The 25,663-nt window shown below is 33.3% G+C and overlaps 2 protein-coding genes and 1 long non-coding RNA gene across 3 annotated transcripts; 1 reads left to right on the forward strand and 2 right to left on the reverse strand.

Moving 5' to 3' along the window:
* Positions 1-1,140: 1,140 nt before the first annotated feature.
* On the forward strand, positions 1,141-7,322 carry FUG1 (Translation initiation factor 2, small GTP-binding protein). The gene is made up of 13 exons (XM_088822365.1): positions 1,141-1,583; positions 1,914-3,452; positions 3,538-3,570; positions 3,662-3,775; positions 3,871-4,020; positions 4,118-4,216; positions 4,330-4,392; positions 4,701-4,856; positions 4,948-5,013; positions 5,311-5,547; positions 5,647-5,922; positions 6,012-6,200; positions 6,895-7,322. Exons 2-13 carry the CDS (start codon positions 2,040-2,042, stop codon positions 7,051-7,053), a joined length of 2,955 nt encoding a protein of 984 aa, XP_088678491.1. The 5' UTR covers positions 1,141-1,583; positions 1,914-2,039; the 3' UTR covers positions 7,054-7,322.
* An 827-nt stretch (positions 7,323-8,149) lies between these two features.
* LOC105970369 (uncharacterized) lies at positions 8,150-8,766 on the reverse strand. Its single transcript, XR_016033262.1, has 2 exons — positions 8,388-8,766; positions 8,150-8,267 (listed from the first exon to the last, which is right to left on the reverse strand). It is a non-coding gene; the product is annotated as an uncharacterized LOC105970369 (long non-coding RNA).
* Positions 8,767-19,599: 10,833 nt separating this feature from the next.
* Positions 19,600-25,392, reverse strand: LOC105970273 (endoplasmic reticulum oxidoreductin-1). The gene is made up of 10 exons (XM_088822366.1): positions 24,893-25,392; positions 23,852-23,983; positions 23,297-23,555; positions 23,097-23,207; positions 22,183-22,301; positions 21,991-22,095; positions 21,705-21,907; positions 20,821-20,944; positions 20,095-20,267; positions 19,600-19,948 (listed from the first exon to the last, which is right to left on the reverse strand). The coding sequence occupies exons 1-10, from the start codon at positions 25,052-25,054 to the stop codon at positions 19,930-19,932; spliced, it is 1,407 nt and encodes a 468-aa protein (XP_088678492.1). The 5' UTR covers positions 25,055-25,392; the 3' UTR covers positions 19,600-19,929.
* Between the last annotated feature and the right edge of the window lie 271 nt (positions 25,393-25,663).

Below are 25,663 nucleotides of genomic sequence, written 5' to 3' on the forward strand. Positions count from 1 at the left end.
AATTTATATAGAACGGAATTAGAATAATATATAAAATTAATTTAACCTCAATATATTCTTAAAGTAATTCAACCTAAAACTTTATAAAAATTGGTCACTCGAGAACATGTTAAATATAATTGGAAATTGAGTTGAATAACCACCATTCGAAGAGTCATGTTACCTCAAATAAGAACAAGGAACTAAGAATAAAGACAAGCTTGTTTTTTTTTTTTAATACCTCAAGTAAAGAATTCATAAGGAAAAAAAGTTATTTTCATCTAAGATGTTTATTTTCAATTCAAATTATTCAATTACGTTGTTCATTTTCAATCTAAACTGTTTATTTTAAGTCTAAACTCTTCAACTAAGTTGTCTATTTTCAGTCTAGGTTGTACGACTAAGTTACCTCAATGAACTCTTAGTAAATTAAAACATTCGGACAGATAGTTAACTATATTATTTTTAAGGACTTTTAGCCAAGTTTCCCAATAAATAAATAACTCCTTTCTAGGAGTCTAAACGATCTACGAACAATCAAAATGAAGAACTTATTGAAGTGAGTCTAATAAATTTTATAAATCAAATCAAATGAATAAGTCCTTGACATTAGTCTAAAAGGTTGACAGATCGTACTCTTTGCTATGAGTATGAGTTCAAACGAAGACTCCTCGATACGAGTGTACTATTAATACATTCGAGTTTAATGAAAAACTCCTTGACACAGTTATAAACTATCTATTAATTCGAGTTCAAATGAACTCGTTGATATGAGTGCAAATTATCTAGAAATTCATAAAAATAGAAGAATATTTTATGAAGAAGCTACAAATTCTTAGTACGAGTATAAACAATCTATAAATTGGAATTTGAAGGCATCTGGATATGAATATAAATTATCTCTTACATTCAAAAGTCTTTGATAGAAGTACAAATTATCTACAAATACAAACTTAAATTTTATGAATATAAACCCAAAAAAGAAAATTACATTTTAAACTATTTTTGACTCGATCCCTTTATTACATACGAAATTAAACAGTTTTCGCGATTTATTAATGAACAAGTCTCGAGCGGGGCCAATTGCACGACGACATTTGCAATTATTTTATTTATTAAACACCAATCAAACATGTATATTTTATTGTTTTGATTATATTAATTAGTTACTAAATTAAATAGCTGATAATTCCAAATTAAAAAAAAAAAATTAAATTCATAAATATAGAAATTAATCCAATTTGCAGAAATAAACATAGATTAATTAATATTTGAGGTTTTTGGATATTTGAAACATATATATATATAGTACTTGTGAGGGAAAATAATTACAGAAGCGAAGGAAAAATCTGGAGTGCGAGAGAAAGCCTTACCTTATCATGCAAAAGGTAGAGAAATAGCCACACAAACACCACAACCCAACCCACACCACATTTTCTCCTGTTTTTCTCTCCTTACACCTCTCTCTCTCTCTCTCTCTCTCTCTCTCTCTCTACTGTCAGCTCTTCTCTCTCTCTCTCTCTCTCCGCTTTTTTCTCTTCTCACTTCTTATTGTGAGAGAAACTACCGGCAGTTGAAGGAAGTAATCTCGCCATTTTTTGCAGGTATATTTATTTACTGATCATATTTTTGCTCAGCTTTTATGTAATTTAGTGTTTTTCTTATCTGGATTTTTCTGTAACTGCTTTCTACTGCGTTGATTGCTGCAGCAATTTCTGTACCCGAGGTTGTGTAGTGTTGGTGATTTTTTTTTTATGTAATTTAGTGTTTTCTTATCTGGGTTTTTCTGCCAAGTTTTCCGGGACTGTTTTTAACTGTGTTGATTGCTTCAATTTATGTACATGAGGGTGTGTGTGTTGGTGAATTTCTAATTAAAGGGGAGATGGTGTATGGAATTTGATTTTTTTTTTGTTTTTTTTTTATTAATTTTGTAGGAAATTGAAATTAATTTTGTTGTGAATTATACGGATAAGGCTGTTGTTGTACCGTTGTGGGGGAATAGACAAATTTCCTAATTTGTGTTTTTTTGGGAATGTTGGAGGGTGTATAAGTGTTGAGCAATGGCTTCTTTAGCTTCGTTAGCGAATTTGGGAAGCGTGAACATGATTTCGTTCAGTAATTTCGATGGGTCGGTTTGCTTAGTTAGGAGCATCGCCTTCCACAGAAACGGAGCTAGTTTTAGAAGGTCTTGGAGCAGCAAAAGGTTGAGTTATGTTGGTGTTTGTAGATATTCTTTAACAACCGATGTAATTACCGATCAAGGCACTTCAGTTTCGCTCGATTCTAGTAAAGAAAACGACACCGACACGTTTCTAAAGGCAGCTCCTAAGCCAGTCTTGAAAGCAGGACCAAAGGTCAATAACCCCATTCTAAGCCCCCCTTTGGATAGTAAGAAGACGAATGGTGCATCGGGAGAGAGAGGTAGTGTAATCGAGTCTTTAGGGGCAGTTTTGGAAAAGGCAGAAAAGCTAGAGACTAAGAAGGTGAACATGCCTGTAAGTAATAAACCTACGGCTAGCGTAACAGTTGACCAAAAGAACGGTCAACCGGTTGCTTCCGTGGGCAAGGCCAAGAACACAAAGAGCGTGTGGCGAAAGGGTAATCCAGTAGCTGCTGTAGAGAAAACCATAGTGAAGGAGCCTTTTAAACAAGATACTAGCAAAGCTCAGCCCGTTTCTCCGCTTAGACCGCCTCTAAAAGTCCAGCCTATGTTACAAGCAAGACCTTCTGTGGCGCCACCTCCTTTGCCGCCAGTAAAAAAACCCGTCATTCTAAAGGATGTAAACGCATCTTCGAAGCCACCTGTCACTGAAGAAACCGATTCGGTTGCTACCCCAAAGACTAAAGAACGTGGTAAGACGATTTTAATAGATAAGTTTGCTTCCAAGAAGCCAGCTGTCGATCCAGCTGTCGTACAAGCTGTTTTGGCCCCACCAAAACCCGGGCGGGGCCCGGCGCTTGGCAAATTCAAGGATGAATTTAGGAAAAGAGGCGGCCCCGCCGGAGGGTTTCGAAGGCGTAAGGCTGCCGACAATGACGAGGATATATCAGAGCTCGATGGATCTATTCCTGGCGGCAGCGGTGCCAGAAAGGGGAGGAAATGGTCCAAAGCTAGCCGGAAGGCTGCTAGGCTCCAGGCAGCAAGAGATTCCGCCCCAGTCAAAATGGAGATCATGGAGGTTGAAGAAGATGGTATGTTAACCGATGAGCTGGCGTTCAATTTGGCCATTAGTGAAGGTGAAATTCTCGGGTATTTCTACTCGAAGGGAATTAAACCTGATGGTGTACAAAAGCTGAGCAAAGATATGGTGAAGATGATTTGTAGAGAGTACGAGGTGGAAGTGATTGATGCTGATCCTATAAGATTGGAAGATATGGCGAAAAAGAAGGAAATTTTCGATGAAGACGACTTGGATAAATTACAAGATCGACCTCCCGTGTTAACTATAATGGGCCACGTTGACCATGGAAAGGTGCTTATTTTTCTTCCCGTTTTTTCTTAATAGACTACTCTATTTTTTATAATGTCCCACTGACTGGATTTTGTCTGTTTTGCAGACGACACTTTTGGATCACATACGGAAGACTAAGGTACATACGTATATAATATATATACGTGACATCTCATCGAGTGTTTCTAATCAATATGATATGTGGATTGTAACTATTGTGTTTTATTTAGGTGGCGGCATCTGAAGCTGGTGGTATTACACAAGGAATAGGGGCTTATAAGGTTCAAGTACCTATTGATGGAAAGACACAAACTTGTGTGTTTCTTGATACTCCGGGACACGAGGTAATTCTTTTGTTTCTAGCTTATGCTGTTACTTTCGAGTTTTCGTCGATTATTGCTATTTGATTTTTTTTTTTTTTTTTTTTTTTTTGCCGTAGGCTTTTGGAGCAATGAGAGCGCGTGGAGCGAGAGTGACCGACATTGCAATTATTGTGGTTGCAGCTGATGATGGGATTCGACCTCAAACAACTGAGGCAATCGCTCATGCCAAAGCAGCTGGGGTGCCGATTATTGTAGCTATAAATAAGGTATTCTTGATAGTGGTCTATTATTGCTCGGTTTTCGTATTTAATGTTCGTTTTGTGGGATTTTGAATTATTTTTTTCTATTAATCCATGATTGCAGATAGATAAGGACGGAGCTAATCCAGATCGAGTCTTGCAAGATCTTTCATCAGTTGGTTTGATGCCTGAAGATTGGGGTGGTGATGTCCCCATGGTCAAGGTGACAAAAAAAAAAACGGAAATTCTATGCTCGCTTCCCAGAAAAATAAAAAAAAAATAAATAAAAATTTGCTTTATCGGATTCTAAAGTTTTTACTGGATAATATGTAACAGATAAGTGCTCTTAAAGGGGAGAATGTTGATGAATTGCTGGAAACTGTCATGCTTGTTGCTGAGGTAACACACAGACACACAGACACAGACACAGACACACACACACACACACACACACACACACACACACATATATATATATATATATATATATATATATATATATATATATATATATATATATAAATTTGACACGTTCCTCTGCCATTATACCATGCATTACGTTGGCATTTTCTTTAATAATTACGAGTTCCGAGATTCTATTAAGGGCAAAAAATTTAGTTATTTATTTGATGTATTGAGATGTTTTATATTGGTTTTGATTTGTCCTCGTTAAATCTAATTTTGGGTTACGTTTTTTCCTATTCAAGATGCAAGAACTGAAAGCTAATCCAAATAGGAACGCTAAAGGAACAGTTATCGAAGCGGGTCTCGACAAATCCAGGGGACCTGTAGCTACATTCATTGTTCAAAAGGGAACACTCAAACGAGGTGATGTCATAGTTTGCGGTGAAGCTTTTGGAAAGGTTGGGATATGAAATTGAGCATCTTGGAATATTCCCTTTTTTTCAATTTCTTTTTTTTGCTGATGTCAGCACTCTTCATTTGTGATGTCAGGTGCGGGCTTTATCTGATGATAAAGGCCAACGGGTTGATAAAGCGGGACCCTCTACTCCAGTACAGGTATGTTGTTACTTCATTTGATGACATTGTTTATTAATTTACGATATTTCCGATTTTACTTCAATCGGAATTCACTCATTTTTCAACTCGGCATTTTCTTCTAGTTCCTAAATGCAAGTTGCAATGACGAAACGTACTCTGTTTTTGAGCTCGTCACACACACACACACACACACACACACACACACATATATATATATATATATATATATATATATATATATATATATATATATATATATATAATTTGTTTTTTGAATTTCTTTATAATTGTGATGCATGGTGCATGGTTTGGCAGGTGATTGGATTAAATAATGTTCCTTTAGCTGGAGATGAGTTCGATGTAGTGAGTTCGCTCGATATAGCTCGAGAACAGGCCGAGTTAAGGGCAGACAGTATGAGAGACGAACGTATTGCAGAAAAAGCAGGGGATGGTAAAGTTACTCTTTCGTCCTTCGCCTCTGCTGCTTCGGCTGGAAAAAGTGCTGGATTAGATTTGCACCAGCTTAATATTATACTCAAGGTCGATGTTCAGGTACGTTTGTCGTTTTCTTTTTTCTTTTTCCTCAAACTGCATCGACTGAAATATTTTTCCAATTATTAAATTAATTCGAATATTTGGATTAATCGGCAGGGATCCGTGGAGGCAGTGAGGCAAGCTCTGCAAGTACTTCCACAAGATAACATCACTCTCAAATTCTTACTGCAAGCAACCGGTGATGTCAGCGCCAGTGATGTTGACCTGGCGGTCGCAACTAAAGCTATTATATTCGGATTTAATGTAAGAACACCTGGTCCGGTCAAAACCTATGCAGACCAAAAAGGCGTCGAAATACGCCTCTATAAAATTATCTACGAGCTTATTGATGATGTGCGGATTGCTATGGAGGGACTCCTCGATTCAGTTGAGGTAAAAACCATATTCGTAAAAAGCATTTGATTTAAATTACGAGGCCTTACGAGGAAGTGATGATTAAAAATTTCTGTTTGTTTGTGTAGGAACAAATACCAATTGGTTCGGCACAAGTAAGGGCTGTATTTAGTAGTGGCAGTGGGCGTGTGGCTGGATGCATGGTAACGGAGGGCAAAATAGTCAAAGACTGCGGAATTCGCGTTCTAAGAAAAGGCAAAGAAGTTCATGTTGGTGTACTCGGTTCCTTAAGACGGGTCAAAGAGCTGGTCAAAGAGGTAATTAAAATTTCGAGTTTTCGTCCCTCTTATGCCTTCTTCTACTAAACCATTTTGGTGTATATTGCATTCTACACCCTTGTGTTTAGTCTAATTGCTAAAAAGTCCCCGTGTTATAAATATTAGGCAAAACCCTCCCTAGGATGCAACTTTTCAGCAAACTATCTGTGAAAAACTCATCGTTTGGGTGGTTCTGTGATACAAAAAATGCGTCATAGGAGTGATTTTGCTAAATATTCATAACACATGGACTTTTTCGCAATTCGACAGATGCAATAAACTCGAGCCCTTTTCCACTAACCGAAAAATTGACGGACCATATTCCTTGTTTTTTTAACACTTAGGCCTCGTGTGCTTAACTATATTGAATTAGACCGGATTAAATTGGATTGGATTAATTTTCTACTGATTAACTAATTAATTAGTTAATAATATGTTTGGTTCTTTAGATTACATGTTGTATTAAATTTGTTAGATTTTGTTCTTATATGTGAATTGTCTGTCTATAAAGTCTTTTATTTAACAAAATTAAGTTATTGTTTTAAGGATAAAATTGTAAATTTCCGTTTTAGTCAGCCCCTACGAAATTAATCGCAGGGAGGGGTGTTACTAATTTCATGATGTAGTAGCATTAAATTGCGGACTAATCTCTGGGAATTATTTATTTATTTATTATTATTAAATTTTTTTACAGGTAAATGCTGGACTAGAGTGTGGAATCGGAATCGAGGAATTCGACGAATGGGAGGAAGGAGATACAATCGAAGCCTTTAACTCGGTGCAAAAGAGACGGAAACTTGAAGAGGCATCGGCTTCAATGTCAGCTGCACTTGAGCTTCACTTGAAAAATTAATTAAAAGGGATCAATATGCTTAATTCAAAAGTGGGGTCCATCGAATCTATCGTATCGCCTTTCGCAGCAGATAATCACCCCAAAACGCTACGACGAAAAAAGACCAGTGGATTGATTTGATCATGAGCCTTTTGTCTATTGCTATTTCTTTGTAAATAGTTACGTATATCAGAAAACTGTGCTCCGTTTTGTTGAAGAGCGAATAGGTTTTGAGCATTCGCTCGAGTTCACTAAATTCATCTGTAATAGTTCTTTAAAAAAAAAAAGAAGGTTCTAACATAAGTATACCATGTTGTACTAGGATAAACTGTATCCAACAACATTTGTAGTAATCTATGTAATTTTTTGTATCGATTATCTCACTGTCGAATAATTCGTTGTTTCTCTTCCACATTCGAATTGTTTGGTCTTCGTTTTCGTGTTTGAATCAAAAGAGCGCCAAATTTTAAAAATAAAAACACACGAATAATGCAACGTAATACTTTAGTTATTCCATTAAAGATACTGAACTGATTTGTGCAGGCCAAAATTAAACATTCAGGCACATTTTTTACCATTCTTCAAAAAACAAAAAGTAAAAAAACTCAAAACTCTCTCAACCTTTCGATTTTCTTTCGCAAAGCCCGTGCAAATCGTCAACACATCGGAGGTAATTTTTATGTTTTTACGATCCTCTTGTTATGTAGATTACGAATCCGGAAAAAAAAAACGAAAAAAATCACACGTTGGCCTGCTCGTGTGAATTTACACGAGCGCATCCACTGTGCTCGTGTAAATCCACACAAGCAGGCATTTTTATTATTTGTTTTTTTTTAATTGCTCGTGTGTTTTTACACGAGCAGATTTTTTTTTTTTTTTTTTTTTGATTTATAAGATGCTCGTGCAAAAACATGCGAGCATTTCAACAGTGCTCGTGTGAAATCAGATGAGCACTGTTGAAATGCTCGCATGTTTTTGCACGAGCACATTTTTTTTTTTATTGGGTAGGAATAGTACAAAAGGTAAATAGTTATGGTAAAAAGGTAAAAAATCATGGTAAAAAAGTGCCTGAATGTTTAATTTGGCCTGCGTATATCATTACCCTTAAAGATAAACATCGAGAAAACATTATTGTTGCATAATATTGTCCTATGTATAAGCAATCGACTCGCATCTTATTCAGTTATTTGTCCATCGTTGACCATCCTCCACCGGTCAAAACGATCTACTTAGCACTGCAATAAACCAAAAAAAAAAAACACGCGCATCAGATGTCGTATCGTGTAGTAATTCAAATATATACATAAATTAAAAAAATTCCTTAAAATATATTAAAATAAAAGAAAATAACTTACACAAGACAATAGAGGTACTCTCTGAATTTGGTGGCGTTGGCACACGAGAAAGGAAGTTTGGTTGCTCTAACTGGATCGGGTTTATAAGACAATCTGTGTGGCGACTTTCTGTAGCATTCGCAGACAACCGCCTGATCAATATTAAGACGAGTAAAAGATCTGACGGCGTTGCAGCATTCCTTCCCGGGTTTGTCCCATCTGTTCGTGCCCAACACATACTTCTTGCAAGGTTCCAATTTCTCGATCGGAACTTTCGTGCAATCCGCAGGCTTGTCGCGCTTGCAATCTCCACACGTGAAGTAAGATAGTAAAATCAAACTAAGCACAAATGCCATCTTCATCATTTTAAACATATTTATATATTAATATATTATTATTCTTATATTTTTGTGTTATTTATTAATAGATGATGATTTTTCAAGAAAAATATGCTCTACTATTTATAGGCTCACAAATAATTAAGAGTTTGCTTTTGGTATTGAAATGTGAAATCACATTAATTTTATGGGAGAGCATTAGGAATGGATGCTCCTTTAATAAAGGAAAATCGAACCACTTTCATTGGTTAACAATAGTTTGTTCATATTATGAGCTTAGTCTAGTTTTACATAGTTTTTTAGTTTATTGTATAACGGTTTTTGCACATAAGTCTCTCATCAACTATCTTCATTATTTTAGATTTACGGGTTATATCTCTTTTGTCAATAAGCTCATCCATTTAATATGTATTTTAAATAAAGGTAAAATTAATGTATATGATAAATTTACCTCCAATCCTGTAAACTCAATTCCTAATTGTAACCCCAATTTAATTTTAATTTCATCAATTTTGACTTTTTTCTTTTTTCAAACTTTTTTTTTTCGATTTATTTTTTGCCGCCGATATCCGGCGTTGACTTTCTTAAATTTTATTTCATGTTTTTTACCTTCCGGAGTTAAGCGGCGGTCTCCGGCGTTGATTGTTGTTGAATATTTTTTCTCCTAAAATTTTTATCCGTTTTTTACGTTCGGCGCTGAACGTTGACAGTAATTGTACTGTCAACTTACAGTAATTGTATTGTCTTTAACAATACAATTACTATAAACACAATAATATTACTGTCAACCACATCAATATTATTAATTTTTTTGCTTCTTATTTTGTTTGATTTGTTGACGAGTCAATGTAATAACATTACTGTCGCTGACGGTAAAATTACTGTAAACACGATAATATTACTGTCAACCACATCAATTTTTTTTTTTTTTGCCCTTTTTCTTTTATTTGATTTGTTGTCCGTTTAACGTAATAATATTACTGTTTATTATTGTAATATTACTGTAAACACAATAATATTACTGTGTTTGAAGGTAATATTATTTTAATATTAATGTCAACCGCATCAATATTAATTCTTTTAATTTTTTATTATGTTTGCCTTCGTTGAACGGTCAATATATTAATATTACTCTATTACACAGTAATAGTGATTTTTGTTGTATTAATATTACTGTGCTAGAGAGTAATATAACAAGATTAATGTGTTAAACTGTAATATAGTTAATATTATTGTGTTAATATTACTGTGCTAGAGAGTAATATAACAATATTAATGTGTTAAACTGTAATATAGTTAATATTATTGTGTTAAACAGTAATATAATTAATATATCTATCACCAACAACTACTGTTTAAACGGGCAAAAAGATGCTGAAGAAAAAAAAAATTAAAGAAAAAATAAATAAAAATAAGTCGACGCCGCCGGTCAACGACTGCAGAAAGAAAGAAAGAAAAATATTACTGTTTTTCATTTTTTTTAATTGAAAAACAACTTGAAGTTTTTTGTTATATATGATTATTATTAGCATTTTTGCTTTTTACTTTTATCATTTTCGCTGATTTTTTTAATAGGAAAAATGGGATTTTCGCTTCAAAACTCATTTCCCCGCATTTTCCTACCATCTTTCACCACTAGTACAAGTTCTTGTCATTATTACGTCAGCTTTGGATCATTTTTATCAACTTAAACAAATATATCTAAACAAGTGTGAATCTTTCAACACAAGAATATTCCATATTATATATTTTAGGGAATTAGCTCCTACACCTTGTTATTAAATATCACTAACTTATATATTTACATTGTGCTAGATTTTTATTTATTTATTAGAGGGTTAATCATAATTCTGCCATTTGTTCATTTTCTTTTCATAAATTCAAATCTAGTTATAAATTGGGAAAATATGGGGATAAGAATCGAACGCTACAACTCTACTTTAATAGCAGAGGTTGTGTACCAACTCTCCTCGCGATGGTTCTTTTCATTAAAGCTTAAAGTTAATTTGAGAGTTCTACAAACAAGAGAATTTCTTGTATGTTCGAATATACCGGAATAGAGGCACAACTTATTTAATTTACTAAACAAAATTGAAATCTTTATTCGATAAACTAATAAAATTCCCGCAAATTACACTGGCGGGTACACAACTCATTTACTTCCTTCAAAGACCAACCAATCTTTCATCATCAATCACTGCCCATAAAATTCAGGCTCTGATGCGAAGATCCAATCTTGCTTCAAAAGAAAAAAAAAAAAAAAAAACAACTAGCAGCAGTAGTAATAGTAATAGTAGTAGTAGACGACTAGCCAATGGTAATGAAACCATTGTTTATTTTTTTCCTACTTTATTCGTAAAACGGAAGAAGATTAGAACACTTGTATAATACATATATGGATACATATATAAATCACTCAGAAAGGAGAGACTTGATCGAGCACTTTGTCGAACGACGACGACAAAAGGGTCGATGTATACGCCTTCTCTTCGTAAATGGTGTCCATAATTTTCATTATTGGACGCTTTGTCACGGAGATAAACTTCGGAGGAGCAACTTCAGTACTAGTGAACCTCAACTTTGGAAAGTTAGCCATTCTATATATAATTTGCAGCACAAGAAGAAGAAGAATATAAAATATGTATCTCTAAGTTAAGGGAGAAGTATATATTATATATATGTATGTATGTATATATATAGGGAATGAGAAAAACAAGTACTCTTAGTCGAAGTGAATTAATCGACACGTAGGCATCACTCCCCACAAAATTGGACTATATACACAGCCGACCTCTTTCTTGATATTTAATGCATAAAGTTGTCTCTTTAATAAGATATTTCAGATTTTATCAACTAGACCAATCAGATATTTGTGACTTTATTATGACTCTAAAATGAGTGTTTACAGTGGAGAAGCCGGTGTAAGGCGGGGGGCCACGACCCCCCAAAAATTTAAATTATTTTACTACTATGTATGTATATATAAATTATTGACTTTTGTATTCTATTTCTATAATTGTTAATAATTTGGTTTTAAATATATAAAAAAAAATTATTAATTGAAAAACAAAGAAATATAATAAATGTGACTTACTACTCCCTCCGTCCCAATTTAAATGACGTTTTGGGTTGTTGCACACATATTAAGAAATCAATAAACGTGTATAGATTATAGTGAAAAGCATAGGAAAATACTAATATATCCTTAACATTAATTATTTTACAACTAACAAATTAGGGGTGATAAAGGGTAAAATTGAAAATAATGCAATTAATGATGCATTGAAAATCTAAAATGACAGATAATTTGGGACAAAAGAAACTCTCTAAAAAGACATATAATATGGAATAGAGGGAATAACAAGTAGGATAGGATAATAACGAATCGTGACTTGAAACCAAGAGCGAATCCACCCTTGGTTAAGGGTGAACTCAAGTCCAACATTCAATTGATTTCTTTTTACTACGTTATATCTATATATTTATTTAGTTCACCCAATTTTTATTAATTAGTCCATCTAAAATTTAATTTAAAGCGAAAAATCCTAAAATATTATTTTCCTATTTTCTGATTTTGTCAAAGAAAACTTATGGGAATTGCCCACGAACCCTCGAAAGTTTTAATTCACTCTATAACAAAATCCTAGGCTCAGTGCTCTTCGACAATCATTATTGTTAATTCATTTACGTTATATTTTATTGAAATATTTTAATGTATATTCACCACCGCCTCCGATGACGAAATTCTGGCTTCACCACTGAATATCTATATATAGATACTAATCAAACACCGAATAAAGTTTACTTATTCGATTTAAAATCACGGGACGACCAAGCGGACACCCATTAATGAGTTGTGATTTTTGCGAGAAAAATCCATTTTTGTCGTCGACATTTTCTTCGAGAAACCTCTCACAAACTTTTATATGCAATATGTAAAAATTGACAGAATACTTAATTGCAAATATGTACAAGCTCTCATGAAAGAGAGTTGATGGTCCCCTGTTTATGTAGCATGCATGTAATTTCACAATACATACAACTGTATTAGAGTATGACATTTTTATTTTTTCAAATATAACCTTAAAATTTTATTCAATTAATATATTATATTGCAAAAAAAAAAAAAAAGGAAAATCGTCACTACAATAACTCACAACCATTTATTTTAATTTATTGTTAGGTAGGTCAATTGCTGAAGGAAGTTTCTCAGGAGAAGCCGTAGGACCATACATATATTATCAGTGGCCGAAATGGCTTATCGATGTGTACAACTGCAGACCCTTGATTTTGATTTTGATTTTATTTTATTTATTTATATATGAAAGCTTTTTGTATTTTAAAAAGTGACCGGGTTAAAATGAAAATGATAGAAAATACATTTTGACATACGAACAACCCGTTTACCATTCCTAAATATTTTCACGGATATTTTCTCAAATCTTAAAAATCTTTCCAAAAATTTCACAAAATCTCAGGAGTTAAAGTTTTTCTTTTTTAGTTGAATTTCGACTTTCCAACAATTATATTCCTTTGGGACATTAATAGCTATTTTATAATCTTTAATTTGTTAATGTGTGGTGGTTTGTTCTATGTTATACTCGTAAACTTCACCGGGTGATATTCTATCATACACGTGTATAGATTTACGCACATTTTACACACATGTGTATATTTGTGTGACTGTGTAAATCAAAGGTGTAAAATAATCTGGTGAAGTTCATCGGGTGTAGCGCATATGTATACAGTTAAGGTATTCTAGGTTAACTAGAGATTCAAAAGGAAAATATATATGATCAACTAGTATATATGCATGCAAAATGGTGAAAAAGTGAAGAAATAAGGGCATAAACGTCAAACGAGTAAACTCATAATTTTCTAGAAATATTTGTTTGAAAATAAAGTCGAAGGTATTATCTAATTATGACGGAACTGCGTGGAATAAAAGATTGAGTGTTAACGATTTTTTTGGTGTCGTACATTGAAAATTTTAAGAAACGTCATGTTTATATATGGACGTACAATTTTTTTTATTTATTTATTTTAGTTTGTGTATTTTTTATTTAAATTTTGCACATTTTTTAGAAAAATTCTAGATTCGCCATAGTGCATATATGAAAAATGTCTTTAATTGTTTTGTTCTCTATAGTTATATCTCTCTTTATATTGATTTTATTGTTTTGTTCTCTATAGTTATATCTCTCTTTATATTGATTTTATTTCAAATATGGTCGACGTTTCGTACAATTACCGCAGCTTGTCCATAGTTGATGATTTTTACAATGAATACATAATTCTCACAACATATCTACTAAATGTATTAATATCTTTATTCAATAAACCAAACAAAAATCCCGGAAAATTACAAAAACTCATTCACCTCTGATAGCAAGGTCTATCTGAAACATTGCCTATTTAAACAATAACAAAAAAAAAAAAAAAAAAAAAAAGAAAAGAAAATAACTCCTCTTAAGTGAGAAGAGAGATCTTCCTTCACTAAACACAACGAACAATAATCGAAAAAAAACACGATTCTCGATCGACTTTATTCTAGTTAAAGGTACTAATAAATCATAAACGGTGTACATATGCCTTGCGATGTGTATGCCTCTTCCTCATAAATGGTGTCCAAAATTTTAATTATTGGACGCTTTGCCATTACTAAGACAAACTTTTGAGGAGCAACTTCTGTGGTGAACCTCATTTTTCGAAAGTTAGCCATTCTATATATTTTGCGGATGCAATTTCTAATATTCGCTGCAAAGAGAAGAAGAAGAAATTTCAAAATAAATGTGTTATGGAGAAGAACACAACTCTCCTTATATAGTTTATTTGAAGGGCAAATTGAAAACAAGAAGTCTTACTCAAAGTAAACTAATTCACACGCCACTTCTCTCAAAATCGAGCCGCCCATTTTTCCTGCATTTAATGCATGTAAAGTCACAAGCGCTTTTTGAGAAAACTCCAAAAAAATTTCATTAATAGGTGAAATGTTCAATCAATATTTTACTCTTTAAGATAAACTCATGTTCTTTTCACTTCTTATGTAATTCCAAAATTCTTTTTTACTATCTTCTTCCCACTACATCAATCCCCATTCTTGTCTTTTTTTTCGTTTTTAAAGAAAAATAATTTTCGTTTCTTATTTTTTATTTTTTTATTATTTCATTATTTTTTTTAAGAAAAGATTCTTTGCTTTTTAATCCTTTTTTTTCCCCATCGGTTGTATTAATGGACTACGATATTAATCGACGAAAGCATAGTCGCTTAACGAACTGACCATTACTACCGTAGTTGAATAATGAAATTGGCTACTATTGTTAACATAAACGGCCGCAATAGCGTCAATAAAACCTAACACGATTCAACAAAAGAATCCAAACAATAACAAACCGAAACCAATAACAAAAACAACTACAAAGAAAATGAAAACCAACTATTCTTTTACAAAGCAACAAATATAGAAAAACTGTAATTGATTTATACAAATCGGATGATGAATTAAGAATGGCGGAACAAAAGCGCACAACCGTTGTGCCCCCAAGTCCAACTATCTATGACAAAATAAGGAAACAATAAATAAAAATCCAAAAATTAATTAAAATAAATAGTCCGATTTTTCGGGTATCTTTACACATAGATCTATTAAATGAATTAATATCTCTATTCTTTTTTTTTTTTTTTTTGAAACAATTAATATCTCTATTCAATAAACTAAAATAAAAATCACGGAGGATTACAAACACTCACTCACTTCTGAAAATTAGGCCTATTTGAAACACTAATCTTTCTCTAATTTACTCTAATTAATTGAGGGTTCGTTCATTTACCGTTATAAGGTTCTACTGACTAAATAGTACGGGCTAATAACATGTCCGGTTGGTAAGATTCACACTTTTTCAAACCCGCTACTAAATTCAAAGTCCGCTATTAAATGTACTATTTCATTAAATTAGTAGCACCCCTCCCCTTGAGATTAATTTAATAGGTGTGATTAATAAAAGGGAAAAATACAATTTTATCCTTAAAATTATATTTTATTATTGTAAGTTAAGTGGTTTTATAGACAATTCATATGCAATAACTGATTTTAACAAATTTAATAGAAAATCTAATCTAAAAAATCGAACATGCTACTAACTAAATAATTAATTAGTTAGTTAAGAGTTAATCCAATCTCATGCAATCCAATTTAATTCAATACAGTACTAAAACATAAATTGTGTATGCATGCCTTGTGTTGTGAAAACAAGAAGTCTTACTCAAGGTAAACTAATTCACACGCCACTTCTCTCAAAATTGTGCCGTCCATTTTTCTTGTATTTAATGCATAAAGTTTTTTTTTTTTTTTTTTAAATACAAACAAAAATTAAAAGATTATGTTTGATACTCAATTAGTCAATTCAAGATCGATCGAGAAAAAAAAAAAAAAAAAAAACTGTTAATACATAAGATATATGAAACTCAAGCTATTCGAGTAAAATATAAATCATAAAATATTTAAAAAAGAAATTCTAACGACTAGAGTTCGACTAGTATTTGGCTCCATATAAAAAAAAGCTCGTTCGACTAGTTTACATATCCCTTGTGTCAAGTTTCTATACATGGTGGTCTTTTTTTTTTTTTTTTTTTTTTTTTAATTGTATGTCGATTGATGACAGAACTTTCATCGAGCAAATTTGGAGGACCATTATTAAGATGTGGCGAAAGATCCTCCATTTACGGTGGCCCCGCGTTTTTCATCGTATTGGGTTGCGGTTTTCGACCAAAAAGTGTTTTTTGTCCTCAAACATTTTGTTTTTCTTCAACAAATTAAATACCTCACAGACAATAAGCAGTAGGTTAATTAACATGAAACTTGCTGCATTTATGCAAGGCTTTCCTGAAAAAAAGTTAAGCTTTGTTTATGCAGGTAGGAAAAATTCAGAAAATATACTAAAACGAAAATTAAGCTTGCTTCGAAAATGAGCCAAAAAAACGATTTGATATAACTTTATATCAGTGTTTTTTGCAAAAACCATCGCTGTGTAATCTCGAATTGCCGAAAAAACACTCGTGTTAAAAAAATTACCACAGAACCCCCTGTGAAAATTAGTCAAAGCCAAAAAAGGCCCTGCGAGCTGGATGTGCGATACACTCGCGGTTTGCGCGACTGGGAGTTTAGACCCAAATACCCTAACTCAACATTTTCGAAAATCACAAATTTATCCAGGATTTTTCACATGCCAAAATGAAGTTTGTAGAATTCTCGATTCAATCCCTAACAATTTCAGAAACGCCCTCTCTCCAAATTGTATAGGACCAAATTTGCAATTTTCATAATTTCTTAAAACCTAATATCATCTTCCTTCTCCCTCTCCTTCTTCAGATATGCTCCTTTGCAAAAAAAAAAAAAAAAAAAAAAAAAATCGCTTTCTCCATTGAAACCCGCCGGAAGACGAAGGCACTTTACATTGAAGACTTGACAGATGGGAATTGAAAGAATTGCCCGTCCCTTCTCTGTGTCTCTGATGGTGGATCTGAAATTAAAAATATTTTGAAGTAATTGTTTGAGGTGGGGCGGCGGGTGTGTTGGCAGTGGTGGTGCGGCGGTGGAGGACTGGGTGGAAGAATTGGGTTGGGGGAGGAAGATGATGCCATGAGATGACGGCCCTGTGGGTGATAATTTTTTTTTTCATTTTTCGTTTTTTTTTTTTCCGGTTATTTTGAATTATATTATTTTATGCATTTTATTTATTTAAAATTAAAATATTATTAAAAATTATCAGGGTTAGTTTAGTAATTACATGTAAGAGCATCTCCTGTCTAATGGGGGAGGGGGTGGGGGTGGGGCAGGGCTGGTGTGTCTAATGGGTAGGGGGATGAGGCTGAGGTGGGGCTGAGGTGGAGGCTGGGGGGGCTGGAGGGGTGCTATGAGCTCAGGCATAAGCCCTGGGCTCTCACGCGCCCCTCCCCTCCGTAACTACACGTTTTCCCTTTTTTTTTTTTTTTTTTTTTTTTTTTAATTTCTTTTGTTTGTTTGTTTCTTTTCTTTATTTATTTTTCCTTTTTCCTTTTTTAATTTGTTTAATTTAATTTATTTTAGTTTTTTTTTCTTTCTTTTTCCTTTATTTATTTTTGTTTTTTTATTGATTTTTTTATTTTAGTTTCTCGTTTTCTTTTTATCTAATTCGATCTTTTTAATTTAAAATAGTAATTTTATTATTATAATCATAATAATAATAATAATAATAATAATAATAATAATAATAATAATAATAATAATAATAATAATAATAATTATTATTATTATTATTATTATTATTATTATTATTATTATTATTATTATTATTATTATTATTATTATTATTATTATTATTATTATTATTATTATTATTATTATTATTATTATTATTATTATTATTATTATTATTATTATTATTATTATTATTATTATTATTATTATTATTATTATTATTATTATATGGTGAGAGTGGTGATGGAAAAAAAATGTACAAGGAGCTTGATCGGTTGGACGAGAAGTCGGTCGTGGTCGGGGTAGGGGTCGGGGGAGCCGCCCCCTCTCGACAGGAGATGCCCTAAGTCAGCAGCCAATTTCAGAACAAGGGGCAATGTTCTTTGTCAAACATAGGGGCGTATTTGCTAATTTTTGTAACACGAGGACTTTTTTGGCTATTCGAGATTACACAAAGAGTTATGTGCAATTAGCTCCTTTATATCAATCAAGTAAACATTAAATTTGCTACAATAACTCAAACATTAATTTAATTTAGGCCGCGGATATAACAATACTAATTTCAATTGTGCAAGACCAAATAAAAGAAAATTTTCACAAGATTCTATTTTATTAACATGAAATGACAAATATACATATAAATTAAATTGACTTTTGTTTGCTCATGCAAGACCAAATAATAAGTAATGCAAAATAAAAAATTTAAAAAACGTTAAATAAAAAAATTAATTAAAAAAACCCACTCCCTGTGAAACCCTCCTCGTTGCCACACCTGCGCCGTACAAGCTCTGCCGCCGCAAGCTCCTCGCCGACCACCGCCGTCAGCCCCGCCGCTCACAACCACGAGCGACCTAAATCCGCCCAACAACGCTTAAAAAATGTTAATTCCTCATTTTGTTCAATCTTAAGAAAAAGAGGAAAAAAAATTAAATTTGAAACTAGTAAAAATCGACACCAAGGTGTCGAAAAACTATGCTAGAAATCGACACTTAAGCGTCGAAAAAAAGACCCAAAAAATTTGAAATCATCAGTATGTCGAATTTGTTAGGTAAAAATCGACACTGAGATGTCGAGTTTATAGCAGAAAAGCAGACATTGTGAAATGTCGAATTTGCTACTACAAAATCAATATCTCAGTGTCAATTTTTACCTATCAAATTCGACCGCGTTTATGCGGGAATTTTTTTTGGAAAAACGATATTCTAGCAAAAAAAACACAAAAATGCATACCTTCTCGGGTTCGTTCTTCTACCGTAGAATCTTCTATTTTGATGTCTTTTGACTCCATACTTGCCATCTTTGTAAGATTTGTTGAGTTTTGATGATTTTGAATGTTTAGGTTTTTTGGCTTTATGGAGGAGGAAGGAGAAAGGTTTCATAGGTTTCAGAAGATGGAGAAGATGAAAGTTGGTTTCTTGTGGTTTTGTGATAGGATTTTTTTGTGGTTTCGAGTTTTTGGTATTGGACATTTGGATTTATTTATTTATTTTAAAAGCAGGGGTATTATAGTATTTATACATTAAAAAAATTTAATTTGATCTTGCACAATTGAAATCAGTATTGCATATAGCCGCGACATTTAATTTATCACACAATAAAACAATACTCGACGTATTTCAACCGATAATAAGGCAACAGATACTACAAAAGAAGCAAAAAATTCGAATCCCAGACAAGGAAAAAAACATAAGTTAAACTAGTGTAAAAAACAATGCTACATCTGTTCATTACACAAGGCAACAGATACTACATACGAAGCAAAAAAATTCGAATCGCAGACGAAGAAAAAAACATAAGTTAAACTAGTTTTAAAAATAATGTTACATCTCTGTCCAAAAAAAAAAGAAATTCCGAGTACTTTTCGCCGACTAATTCATATTCCTATACACTGTATATGATTCTCTCCAGAAATAAAATCATTAGGTATAACAATTCTCGATCCCCACGTTCAAAAATTTATACAATTAGGGTTCGTGAGCGAGATTGCCAGCTATAGCGGAAGCGTCAACCTAGACCAAGAAAAAAATAAAGATTTTAATTTCGCAATCGTAGTATGATAAAATTATGGTATATTCCAAGTTTGATGCTTTTTTATTATTTCGATTTTAGAGGGATGAATTAAATAAAATGCAATGGAGAAGAGTATTTTACATACCGAAAGGTTCTAACTGCTTCATGTGCTCTTTGCCATAAACTAAAAAATCCGTGCAATCGAGGTTTTGAAGTGAGTTCAGCAGACGGGACGATTTCATTGACGAGTTTGACTGATTCCGAGAGCCGATGAAGTAGATTCAGCAAAGCAATCACTTCGTTTCTTTGCAGTTGCAGCTGCGAGTTCAAAAATAAAATTACAAAGGAGATTTGACTGAGTATTGATCATTAAAAAGTAGGATAAATCGAGGTAAAGTCAAATTACGAAAATCCCACCTTCTGTTTGGGTAATTAATTACAAACACCCCTCGACTATGAATCTTCTTACACGTCCACCCTTGCGATGTGAAATTTAGTGAAATCTTCTGGATTATATGGAATATTCTCACGTTTGTACCCATTTTATCATATTCGAACTCCACATTTTGACGCAAGATGATCATAAGATATGTTTTTTGACTTGTATTGAGGTGCATCAGAAACTGCATTTTTGCACAAAACGAGTACAAACTAGAGAACATTCCACGGAATCTAGAAGATTTTGTTGAATTTGTCACCAAAATAATGGACGTGTAAGAAGATTCATAGTTGAGGGGCCGTTGTAATATCCAAACATGAGGGGTTTTTTCGTAATTTGACCTACCTCAAGAGGTGGTTGTAATTTACCCATAAAAAGTATTAAGAGATAAACAAAATAATTATAATATCAACTAAATAGATAAAAACTTACGGGTGAATTAGGATGTTTTTCAGCATCGACGGAGAAAAGAATCTTGAGTGCAGTTCCGAGACCAAGAACCTGAAGTTTTCCCCAAAGACGGCATTTTTCGCACCCGACACAGTCCATCAAAGCACTACAATACACGCAACAATGTTTATAAGATATATATACACGTGATATATTCGACTTTTAGGACAAGTACTAAAAGTATGTCAGAGAGAATGTACAAACGGAGAGGAACATATCTTCACTTTTATCATCAAAAGTTCAAGATAACGTCAATCAACAAACGGGTTTATTGCATTAAGCACCCCTGTGTTTACTTTACTCTAATTGCTAAAAAAAGTCCAAATGTTCTTCATATTACCGAAAATCCCCCCTATAATGCAATTTTTTTGGCAAACTACCCCCACAAAACACACAATTCATGCATTATTTTAGCAAACTACCCCGTAAAAACGCACCATTCAGGGTGGTTGGGTGCTAAAAAAATGCGTAATAACTAATAACGCAGGGATTCTTTTAGCAATTTGATCTACACAAGGGTACTAACGCAGGGTTTATTGCATTAAGCACCCCTGTGTTTACTTTACTCTAATTGCTAAAAAAAGTCCAAATGTTCTTCATATTACCGAAAATCCCCCCCTATAATGCAATTTTTTTGGCAAACTACCCCCACAAAACGCACAATTCATGCATTATTTTAGCAAACTACCCCGTAAAAACGCACCATTCAGGGTGGTTGGGTGCTAAAAAAATTGCATAATAACGCAGGGATTCATTAAGCAATTTGATATACACCAGGGTACTAAATGCAATAAAATATAGACTTCCAAGTCTCGTAAAGAAACGGAATAACAGTAATTTGACGATCATATCAAAAAAAAAAAAACCTGATATTTTTGAAGTTCTTTTGAATCTCCATCTTCAACTCGGGCCCACTTTGACCTTGCCATAATTTAGCTTCGTCGAACGGAAGAGGACATGCAGCTTGCAGTTTAGGGTTATAAAGAAGCTGCTTCATTAAAGACTGGGCTTTCAGATCCTCCACGTGGTTGCCCGTATCGTATTCAGCTTGCTCCAAGTAATTTGCAGCCTGCATATATAATTATATATTAAACAAAATACATACAATTGGTTACTTTCGTCACCGCAGCAGAATTAAAAAAAAATGCTTACTTTTGTGACAGCTCGGAGAACAAACATGAAAGTGAAGTACAAATTTTTCACTCGATCGGGATACCTCAATACTCGATCATGCATCAACTCCAGATTTCTACCCCACTAGAAATTGCCAAAAAAAAAAAACGATCAGATTCCCATTTGTATATTTCCGGAAAATTTAAAAGGACTAGAGAAGAAAAGACGAACCAGATTATTAGCTTCGTCGAGAAGGTAATCAGAGGCAATGTGAATTGAAATCGAGGAGTGAAGGCCCGATATTAACTTGTACAACACTCTTTTCTCTTGACATATTTGTCCTGATGTATCTGCAAAAAAAAAAACAGAATAAAGATAGTTAGCACAGGAAGAAAAAAATTCTAGAATTTACGTAACGAATGCAACGTTATTCAACACATGGAAAAGAAAATAAGAGAGGAAAACGAAAACCGAAATTCTTCTTTCAAAAGTCGAGAACTGCTTCTAATTCCAATTCTTGGAAAACGTTATCAAGTAAAAAAAGAACTCCGAAACTAGTGAAAAAGAAAGAAACGCGTAACAACAATTTGATCGATGTAAAATATTCGGCACCAGCTCAAATAATTTAACTTATTCCAATGGAAACCGTACTACATTTAAATATGGGTATATTACAACCACCCCTGAGGTATGGTAAATTTACGAAAAAAAACCCTCTTGTTTGGATAATTATATCTACCCCTCAACTATGATTTTTTCTTACACCTCCACCCTTATGCTGTCAAATTCAACATAACCATCTAGATTTCGTGGAATGTGTTCTACTTTGTACTCGTTTTGTGTAAAAATACAGTTTCTGATATATATACAAGCCAAAAAACACATATTATGATCATCTTGCTTCAAAATATAGAATTCTAATGGGATAAAACGGGTACAAAAGTCATAATATTCCATATAATCTCGAAGATTCCACTAAAGTTTAAACAGCAAGGGTGGACGTGTAAGCAAGGGTGGACGTGTAAGAAGATTTATAGTTGAGGGGTGGTTGTAATTACCCAAACAGGAGGGGTGTTTTCATAATTTGACCATACCTCAGGGGTGGTCGTAATTTACCCTTTAAATATTAAGACAAGAAAACTGACATTTTGGGCAATTTTCGGAATAAATAGCATCCCAAATCCTTCTAGCCGAAGGCCCGGTATAGCCGGTGTACCGTTCGGGATTCAATTGCAAATTAACATACGTCATCTCACCTGCACATGCAAGAAATATCCATTAAACATAATATTATTATTATAATAATAATTATTATTATTATTATAATCGTTGAAAAATAATTTACTGTTATCAGTTTCGTCATCTTCAGTCCACGGATTATCGACTTCAATCCATCCCCTGAACGCCTTCGAATCGAGAGTTCGGTCAACTGCACCCTGTGGCTTTCCCTCTTGACATTTTAAATCATCGAACGAAAGACTATTCTTAATCGGCTTCTTAAATAGTTCCGGAAATTCATTGTCTGGACATTCACATACACTACAGTCACGTAATTTGCACATTCCGTCGTCGGGCCAAAATGGGCAGTCGCACCACAACTTCACCTGCCATATTCATCGAGATAAATGAGATTTTTTTTTTTTTTTGTATTTTTTGTTTCGGGTTGGTAAAGAGAACTGAAGAGACACGTTTAAAAAAAAAAAAAAAAAAAAAAACAGAATTGTAGAACAACCATTCGGTATTGTTTGACAGAAGACGATACTTTGCGTAAGAATATCTGTAACTAAAGGGCGTTTTTGTAAATTAAATCGGTGGAAAAATGCACTATGATAAACGAAATTTTGAAATCATCAACGAAATATTATATATTGGGCATGTAGGTTTTTTTATTCCAACTGACCTTATAATATCGGAAAAATGGAGTTTTAACGAGTTCTTGAAGTAGAGGGTGGAGTACTGCACCGTTAACAGTGTCGACTGTTTCATAATCACAACAGCAGTCCTCAACTATACCCGTATATTTTCGAGCATCCTGCATTTTAATTAAGCAAATAAAAGAATGACGACAAAATTCAATCATATAGGCAATAATGATAATAGTTTACTTAAGAATCAAGAATCGTTATATGTACGTATACAATTCGCAGTGGACAACGTGTTGTTTTCTGCCAAAACATTGCATAATTCGAAATATATTTTCATCACTAGAATTTACGAAATTCCCAGCTCGAAATTCAGCAAGAACACACAATCGAGCATCAATTTAGAAAAAAGGGATAAACATAAGTAGTATCCTGGGAGAGTTATATTACTAAATTATATGCAGCAACTTTCATTTTCCATTTTCTGGTACAACATTGCATTTTTAGTGATGTATAATTGCAATAATCCGAAACATTTCATGAATAAAGTTTACAAAATTCCCGGCTCGAAATTCTGCAAGAACACACAATCGAGCCTCTATTTAGAAAAAAGGGATAAACACAAATACTAAATTATATGCAGCAACTTTCATTTTACATTTTCTGGCAAACTATTTAGTGATGTAATTGCATAATTCGAAACATTTTCATCACTAAAATTTACGAAAATCCCAGCTCGAAACTCCGCAAGAACACACAAAATCGAGCATAAATCAAGAAAAGGGAAAACATAAACTGTATACTGGGAATCAATTCACCAATTATATACAACAACTTCAAAAAAAAAAATGCATATTTAGTGATATAATTGCACAATTCTAAACACTTCATCACTAAAATTTACGAAATTCCCACCTCCAAATTCCGCAAAAAAACACAAAATCGAGCATCAATTAAGAAAAGGGTAAAACATAAATAGTATATCCTGGGATTCAAAAATCACTAATAATCAATTCAAGAAATTCCAAAAAAAAAAAAAATGCAGACACAATAAAAAATTGACAAGAATTACAACAAACCTGGGAACAGAGACAAGACTTATGATTCTGAGCGTGGTTGGAAGTTACAGCTATGGCGGCCATTAACACAACAAATGCACCCATCACTCCCCATTTTATCTTCCCTCTTTTTTCCCCCTTTGCTATTTTTTTCCCAATTTTATTATCGCAATTCTCCACCATCACATCTACACTCACTAAGAAACAATATTCTTTCAATCTGTCCAATTTTTCTGTATATATATATATATATAAAACGTGTATACGTATATGAATATATATATATATATATATATATATATATATATATATATATATATACAAAAAAAAACCCAAGAATCGACAAAACCCACCGAGAAAAACAGGTGAAATTTATATATGAATCAGTGTTAATTTTCCGTTCTTGGGTGTAACAGATTTTTCATGGGTTTTGGGGGTTCATATATATATGTATATATATATATATATATATATATATATATATATATATATATATATATTGACACCATTTTTACGAATTGGGTCAAAACAGAACACGGATTTGGACACAAAGACGGTCGGGGATGGTAGGCGTTTTGGTGGCGAGGGTTCCGTACTCGCACTGGTGGCGCGTGATGGACAGATGTGAGGTGTAGGACACGTGTCGGTTCGGGAGGGCGCGTTATTTATACGATTTGGATTTGGGCGAGTGAGATGAAACGTATCATTTATTACGAAACAACGCGCCAAAGGTTTAGTCAAGTGACGATGGTGCAACCAATAGGAATTTCGAGTTTTGCCACGTAGACTTTT

This window comes from Erythranthe guttata, chromosome 8 (assembly GCF_056151865.1).
Source record: "Erythranthe guttata isolate IM_541 chromosome 8, IM_541, whole genome shotgun sequence".
NCBI classification, from domain to species: domain Eukaryota; kingdom Viridiplantae; phylum Streptophyta; class Magnoliopsida; order Lamiales; family Phrymaceae; genus Erythranthe; species Erythranthe guttata.